General features: G+C 39.5%; 1 protein-coding gene across 1 annotated transcript; it reads right to left on the minus strand.

Moving 5' to 3' along the window:
- Nucleotides 1-3,554: 3,554 nt before the first annotated feature.
- LOC109188716 lies at nt 3,555-7,191 on the minus strand. The gene is made up of 3 exons (XM_019339346.1): nt 6,952-7,191; nt 4,294-5,181; nt 3,555-4,079 (listed from the first exon to the last, which is right to left on the minus strand). The coding sequence occupies exons 1-3, from the start codon at nt 7,189-7,191 to the stop codon at nt 3,555-3,557; spliced, it is 1,653 nt and encodes a 550-aa protein (XP_019194891.1).
- Between the last annotated feature and the right edge of the window lie 1,143 nt (nt 7,192-8,334).

Below are 8,334 nucleotides of genomic sequence, written 5' to 3' on the forward strand. Positions count from 1 at the left end.
ATTATTTTTATGATTATTTTAAATAATCTTTTTATAATTAATATGCAATTTTTAATTAATTAGGCATTTATTTTATTTATTTTAATAATTAGTTTTGTTTTGGGCTTTTAATATTTTTAATTGTTATTGAGTCAATTTTAGTTAATAAATTGTACTAGTCCAGGTCATTGTTGTTTTATTTAACCAGCCAAGCATTAGGCCCAATACCTCTAAGCCCATGTATGAATTCTCCATTCTCTGCAATAGTTGACGGACGAGAGAAGGCGTAGGCACAGAGTTAATCAGCGAAGAACATGAATCAGGGCTCCGAACGGTGTGGATCACGAAGTCTTAGCGAGACCGACTTCTCCGGATCACCGATTGAATAGCAGGCGTTGGGAGAAATAGTCTTCAAATGGCGTTCCGCGGCTCTCGTTCCTCTGCGAAATTGACGCCACGGGCTGAAAATCTTAGCGGAGGAGTTGTATAAATTGAGTTCATTCCAAGGTCATATTTCATCATCAATTCACCCCGGAGATTTCCGGTGGTTCGTCGGCAGCTTTCGGACAGCGGTGACAGTTTCACGGTTATGGCAAGACTTCTTGGTGTGCAGCAATTTAATTTTTGGGCATTGATTCATTTTACGGTCGGCAGCTTTCTGGTCCTTTTTCTTCTTTAATTTATATGCACTTTGCTTAATTTTTAATTCCTCAATTTCAATTCCATTTTGGGCTTTGTAAAAGTAGTGCTACTGTGAAGCTTAATTGCAAACTTCATTATAGAGCTTGCTCACATGTTTAATACTTAAGTATAATGTTTAGTACTGAGTGTCTACATTAATTGCATTGTTGAGTTATAGTGCTTAGTTGCTAAGGTTGATTGTTTAATTTTGAAGAGTTTAAGCATCTGGTTTTAATTCTGAGTTAGTGTTGATTTTACCATGGTTTGTTAATTTCTTTGAGCAATTTTAATTCTTCAAATTCTAGTTGTAAGCTCTATTATATTTAAATTCTCCTGTTAATCATTGATTTTCCTTTTCTTTAAACATCGCTTCAATTTAAACATTGTGTTATTGAATTCTCATTCCCTTTTTAACATTATTTTCTTGATGTCATTCTTTTTGAGAAAATATGGTTTCTTACTGCTTCCTGGTAATTTATTTGCTTAGTTTTATTTGAGTTCTGGTTTAAATATTCTGCATTCGAATTGATCTTTATCTTTGACATTTATTCAGCACGTTAAATTGTTTTTAAGATTATAAATTGCATTGTACCAATTCCCTGTGGGATCGACCCTTGCTACTACACACTATCACTATAACTGACTCATGCAATTGCGATGACACATAATTAAAATTGTCCATCAGTAACCAATTAGGTCGAAAGATCTTCCTTTCGGGTACCAAAGTCCAACACTTTGAGTCCCCTTGAGGTATCTTAAGATCTTTTTAGCTGCAATTAAGTGGCTTTCTTTTGGTTTAGATTGAAAGCGAGCACATACACCAACAACGAAAGATATGTCAGGTCTACCTGCTGTTAGATATAGTAATGAACCGATAATCCCTCGATATTTCGTTTGATCAACATCTTTCCCTTCATTATCAATTTCCATATGTAATGAAGTGTTCATAGGGATTTTGACTGATGATTTCTCATCAACACCAAACTTTTTGATCAAATCTTTTGTATATTTAGCTTGGTTGATGAAGATTCCATCAGGACATTGCTTTACTTGTAATCCAAGAAAATAGTTCAATTCTCCATGCTCATCTCGAATTTGCCTTGCATGAGTTTGTAAATTCGCATAAGTCAAGATTCGTGCAATCAAATATAATATCATCCATGTATATTTGCACGAGCAATATGTGATCTCCATCTTTAATATGAAGGAGTGTTTTATAACATACTCCTTTCGTGAATCCACAATTGATAAGAAAGTATGAGAGTGTGTCATACCAAGCTCTTGGGGCTTGCTTTAAGCCATATAGGGCTTTCTTTAAATGATATACTTTATCACTTTCGTGATCAGAAAGAAATCCAGGAGGTTGTTCTACGTAAACTTCTTCTTCGAGAGTCCATTTAGAAATGCACTTTTAACATCCATTTGAAGACCTTGAAGTCTTTGTAGGCAGCATAAGCTAGAAAGATACGTATTGCCTCTAATCTTGCAATTGGAGCAAAGGTTTCATCAAAATCAATGCCTTCCTCTTAGCAATAACCCTTGGCTACCAATCGGGCTTTGTTCCTAACAATAATTCCATCTTCACTCATTTTATTTCTAAATACCCATTTAGTTCCAATAACATTTTGGTGAGAGGGTCTAGGAACCAATTCCCATACTTTATTTCTTTCGAACTAATGCAGTTCTTCTTGCATGGCTATAACCTAGACTGGATCACTTAGTGCATCTTCTATAGTTTTAGGTTCGAGTTGAGATAAGAAGCATGCCATCATACTTTCATGAACTGAAGCTCGAGTTCTCACTCCTTCTCATACATCTCTAATAATTTGTTCAGGAGGATGATTTCTCAGCCATCCCAAGTCAGGTTCAAAAGATGTTGGTGGTGCATGTTCATCTACTTGAGAAATATAGGGCAGTTCTACGTAGATCATTGATTCTGGTTGAACTTGTGGTATATGCTCTTCGGGAGCAATCATCTCAGCAGTAGGCTCGGGTTGAGATTGTGCATTTTGATCGACAGACTTAGGTTGATACCTTTGATAAGATATCAAGAAATCTTCTTGATCTGATTCTTCTTCGATGGTGTTGCTTAGTTCAGCCTGTACGCTTAAGTTTCTCACAACATTTGTGACCTTGTTGATTGATCCCTTTCCCATTTGTTTGTCAAACTTGACATGAATGGATTCCTCTATCACCATGGTTCTTTTATTAAGAATTCTAAAGGATTTGCTTACTAATGAATATCCCATGAACATACATTCATCCGCTCTTTTGTCAAAAGCTTTCAGATGACTCTTCCCATTGTTATGGACGAAACACTTGCATCCAAAGATATAAAAATAACTAATTACAGGTTTCTTACCTTTCCATAGCTCGTAGGGAGTGAGTCCATGAGCTTTATTGATGAGGGATCGATTCTGGGTATAGCATGTTGTGTTGATCGCCTCAGCCCAAAATCGTTTTGGCAATCTTGAGTGAGCTATCATGGTTCGGGCTGCTTCTTTTAGAGTTCTGTTTCTCATTTCAGCAACACAATTTTGTTGAGGGGTTTTGGCTGCCTAGAGTTTATGGAATATGCCATTCTGTCCACAGAAATCTGAGATGACTTTGTTCACGAACTCAGTGCCCTGATCTGATTCTTATGATACTGACTGCTTTCGCATTTTGAAGTTGTCTTAGTAAATCTGGTAACATCTTCTCAGTTTCGTTCTTCCTTTCAAAAAGACTGTCCATGTGTATCTGGTGAAGTCATCTACCACAACAAGTGTGTATTTTCGTGCACTTAAACTTGGTGGATCAACTGGGCCAAATAAGTCCATATGTAAGAGACTTAGAGGTCAAGAGTTTGTGTCTATGGATTTTGACTTGAAAGAAAATTTAATCTGCTGGCCCTTCTAACACGCATCACATATTTTGTCCTTGATGTATGATACTTTCGGTAAGCCTTCTACCAGATTTCCTTTTGCTAACTTCCTGATTGTCTTGAGATTTAAGTGATTCAACTTGCTATACCACTCCCAACTTAAATCAGCATTACTCTTGGCCATGAGACACACGTTTGCCTTAGAAAGCTTCCAAGATACAACATACATATTTTTCTTTCGACTAGTAGATAGTATGATATCTCCATTCTCTGTGCTGATCACATTGCATTTGTCTTTTGAAAATTCAACTTTATATCCCTTGTCACAAAATTGACTAGTGCTTAGAAAGTTAAACTTCAATCCTTCAACATAAGAGACTTCTCGAATGATTATTTCATTTTTGATGATGTCTCCTACTCCTTTCGTTTTTCCACCAGATTCCCCTCCAAATATTACTTTCGTGCCATCGACTTCTTTAAAATTGCTCAGATTTGATTTGTCTCCTGTCATATGTCTTGAGCAACCACTATCAATGTACCATATGACCCTGTTATCCTGAAATAAACAATTATGCAATCTTAGGTACCCCTTCGCTCTCGGGTCCTTGAGGGTTAGCTGATAGTTTTGGGATCCAGACGAACGTAGAGTTGGTATTACTCATCCTTGGTCCCCTGTATCCATTAAACGCGCGATATGTATAAGGGATTTTTGCAAAAGTTTTGACCTTGTATCGTCTTTGAAAATAGGTTTCGGGTGGATTGCGCTACACCTTAGAATAGTTAATCTGTTTGTGTCTATGAATCTTCTCGAATTTTGCTTTCGACAAAGGTTCGGGGAACACAAGCCAGTCTTCCTCAGAAGGTCCACTCCTTCCGTCGCCTTTCATTGGTTTTCTAAGTGACCTCTCAGGTTTAGCATACCCGTTTCGTTCATTTTTCTGGTTTCCATGTGAATAACCCCTGCGTTGATTCACCGAACGAACTTGCCTCTGCTTAGCATTAAGGTTTACCTTCAAACGGTTGTTTCTCGTAGGCTGACCCTTTTTGTAATGTAGACTCGGTCTATTTACTTTCGATCCATTCCTTTTGACATTATTGACATGTCTAGGATTGCCTTTCGATAAATTTCCATTTGTTGGTTCCACAACACATTGGACAGCCTTTCCTTTAGAATGGCTTGCAATTTGTGGTACCTTACCCTTGTCAATATGATTCATTGGCTCGGGCATCTGGGTTGGTCCTTGAACAAACATAGATTTTAAACCTCCACTAGAAGAAGAATCCATAGGTTTGTTCAGTAAGATATGTGATGAGGAGCTTGGGTTATAGCCAATTCCAGCTTTTTCCCTTGGTGGTCTTGATGCATTCACCATTCGATCTATCATCTTAGATGAATTAGTGAAAGATGCAATGACCTCTCGTAGATTTTGCTCCCGTAACTCTCTCTCTGTGCACTCCTCCTTAAGAAGATGAACTTTCTTTTCGAGTTGATCATTAGCGATGGCTAACTCGATGTTTTTAATTCTAACGCGTCTAAGCTCATCATAACTGATCATAAGTTGAGAGTTTTCTTCTTTCAACTTGGAGTATGTGTTTTTTACAACTTGAAAGTCTCTCATCAGTTTTACAACCGAATCCATGGAACTTTCTGTTGAAAACTAAATAGATAGGTTTATCTATAGGGTTGTGTCTGTTTATGAATAGGTGTAAGTTACGGGTAGTTATTTACAGTTATGTCTTTGTGTATATATATGTACTGTGTTTCTGTATTAGAAACAGAGAGAATATTAATATATTTTCATTCTTATACACATTTCCTATTCCTTGATTCTTCATATTACTTCCGCCTAACTGGCGGGTGGTGTTATTCTCCACCCGCCAGACCATCCATCTTCCAAATTCAACATGGTATCAGAGCCACTTTCCTAGGGCTTTTTCCTTACATTTTCCGGCGTAAACAGTAGCCTGAGACTGCCTCTTGAATTCCGACGTATCTATGGTGGTTTGCTTCAAAATCTACAACCACAGTCACTCTCGGAATCACGTCGCGACCTTACCCAAGAAACGCCGGTGTCATCCGCCGCTGCACGCGCCCACACGCGCCGTCACAGTTTGCCGGAGCACAAATTGTTTTCCTCAGATCTCTTCATCTCTGGTGGTTTTTTGGTCTCACCTCCCACACTGATGAATTCCTCTCCTTATTTCGACCCTATCTGGAAAATTTCATCGCCATCCGTCATCGCCGTCGTCATCACGCGCCACCGCCGGCGTCACGCGCCGGCGACCTTCTTTCACGCGCCGGCGCGTGAGCCCACCTCCGGCAGAATTTTCCGGCGAAAATCTCCATAAATCTCCGTCAGTTACCCGAGATTCCATCTGCGTTGGGCTTGCTGTGGTGTGTTTTTCCAGTAAAAGTGTTTCAGATTGTTGTTTTCCCCTTTGGACCTTTTGGTGAAGTTTGAAGGCTTATGGGTTTGTTGCCAAACTTCTTTCCGGGGTGCTTTTGGTATAACCGTAGTTATTTCTTTCGGTATACATATTTATTCCCTAGGGTTTTCAAGTTTGGTACCTTTTGTTTTTTTTCCGAAAGTCTCTTTTGTTATTCACTTATCCTATAATAAGGGGTATAAACAACAATCATATGTGGTGCTCTCGGTATTCATACTTCACACTCTTTGGGTGTATTTGTCATTACTTTGGTGCTCTTGTTGAGAGGCTGGAGTGTGGTGGGAAAGGGCTACCTGGAAGAGGGCTGCCCGCTGCTTGATAAGGTTCAAAGGAAACCGAGAAGAGTCCGGAGTGAAAGCTATCCAGAGTGAAGCCGTCCACCCATCCGGTGCCGGTCTAGCGGAGGGGGCGACCTAGAAAAGGGCTACCTGGTACTTGATAAGGTCTGGAGTGAAGCCATCCAAAGGGGAAAAGGGCTACCTAGTGCCGAGAAGAGTCTGGAGTGTGAGCCATCTAGAGTAAGCTACCGCGGACATCGGCTTCTCAAGGGAGTGCTTATGTTGCTGTGAGGGTGTTCGTGTTAATCGCCCCTGGTGCCTTCTTTCCCAAGGATTGTGTATATCATTGTCCCTCCGAAGCCATCTAGCACTGTTATTCTCTAGCTGCTTTTAATCTTCATTTGTAATGTAGTGTGTATGTTTTAATCCAAGCTTGGAACTTCTAGATGTTCCAGCTTGAGGGGGAGTGTTGAAAACTAAATAGATAGGTTTATCTATAGGGTTGTGTCTGTTTATGAATAGGTGTAAGTTACGGGTAGTTATTTACAGTTATGTCTTTGTGTATATATATGTACTGTGTTTCTGTATTAGAAACAGAGAGAATATTAATATATTTTCATTCTTATACACATTTCCTATTCCTTGATTCTTCATATTACTTCCGCCTAACTGGCGGGTGGTGTTATTCTCCACCCGCCAGACCATCCATCTTCCAAATTCAACACTTTCCTCACTACCAGAACTAGACTCTATTTGAGTAGATGAGGAGGATTGAGAATTTACCTCATCATCTTTGGCCATCAGGCACCAGCTGTTCTCGTCTTCTTCTCGACTAAATAGACACAGGAGTCCTTTTTCGCCCTTTGAGCTTTCACTATCCAAGCTAGAGTTTGACGTGCTTGTTTCGAGTTCAGCCACGTCACTTGTCTCATTCACAGCCATTGCTTTCCTTCTCCTGTCATGTTGTTGCTAATTGGACTCATATCTTGCTTTGTCTTTCCTTGATTCGACAGCATCGTTCCTTTCATTTGGAGAGCTTGTGCTGGGTTCCTGATCATGATATTTGCGGACCATGGGGTGAGGATAATTCACTTTGAAATGTCCTGGCTTTCGGCTATTATAACACAACACTTGTGCCTCCTCAGATTCCTATTTCTTCGAATGAGGTAATCTTTCTCCCTACCTTTGACTTGAGGGGCTTGAGAATGTTTGGAGTTCTTGGAAGTTGTTTTTCCTTATGAACCTTTTAAATTTCCTCACAAATAAAGCAAATTGTTCTTCATATAAAAAATCAGATGGATTAGAGTTCGACCTGCTAGATGTCGATGTTTGCTAGTTTGCTGCGAGAGCTATATTTCTAGTTTAGGGTTCTTCACTACTCTTGGGTTCGTACTTGAATTCGTAGGCTTTTAGACCACTGAAAATCTGTGAGCTCTGAACAGTCTTTAAGTCTCGATGATCTCTCATCGCTGTTACTTTCATATCCCACGACTTTGGTAGACCTCGAAGAATCTTGAGGATGATTTCCTTTCTGGTTGGCTCTTTGCCCAAATCAGATATTTCTCCCAAAAGTTTCGTGAAGCGAATATCCATCTGGCCGATTGTTTCATTAGGATTCATTTTGAAGTCCTCAAACCTCTTCATGGCCATTGTCAGCTTGTTCTCATTTTCTTGCTCATCACATTCACCAATCTCCATCAGAGTGTTCCAAATTTCCTTTGCCGTTGTGCATTTTCTCACTCTTGGAAATAAGGATTCGTCAAGAGACTTGTACAAGATGTCCCTAGCAACATTGTCTAGATTTGCCCTTGTTCTTTCTTCGGTAGTAAGTTGTGTCTTAGGTTTCGGGATCAGTAGATCAGGATCTGCTCCTTGTGCAGCTGCATTCGTGTTGACCATCTTGACTGTGATAAGTCCATCTGTGATAACATCCCACATTTCATCGTGAATTGCTGAAAGGTGAGCATGCATTCGAACCTTCCAGTCATCAAATTTAGCCAAGCTAAAAGCAAGAGGTCTAGATCTATGCCCATGTTCATTTTCCATTTTAGAAAAATTTGTGCAAAGATAAAATGAAATTTTAGG

The sequence above is a fragment of the Ipomoea nil genome, unplaced genomic scaffold (genome assembly GCF_001879475.1).
Source record: "Ipomoea nil cultivar Tokyo-kokei standard unplaced genomic scaffold, Asagao_1.1 scaffold1474, whole genome shotgun sequence".
NCBI classification, from domain to species: Eukaryota; Viridiplantae; Streptophyta; class Magnoliopsida; order Solanales; family Convolvulaceae; genus Ipomoea; species Ipomoea nil.

Excerpts from the sequence above, each read along its gene's own strand:
- LOC109188716 (XM_019339346.1), bottom strand. The coding sequence starts at position 7,191 with ATGGCTGTGAATGAGACAAGTGACGTGGCTGAACTCGAAACAAGCACG. Across the intron at positions 5,182-6,951 it reads TTGAATTTGGAAGATGGATG|TTTTCAACAGAAAGTTCCAT; the intron begins GTCTGGCGGGTG and ends CTATCTATTTAG. Across the intron at positions 4,080-4,293 it reads AACAGATTAACTATTCTAAG|GATAACAGGGTCATATGGTA; the intron begins GTGTAGCGCAAT and ends TGTTTATTTCAG.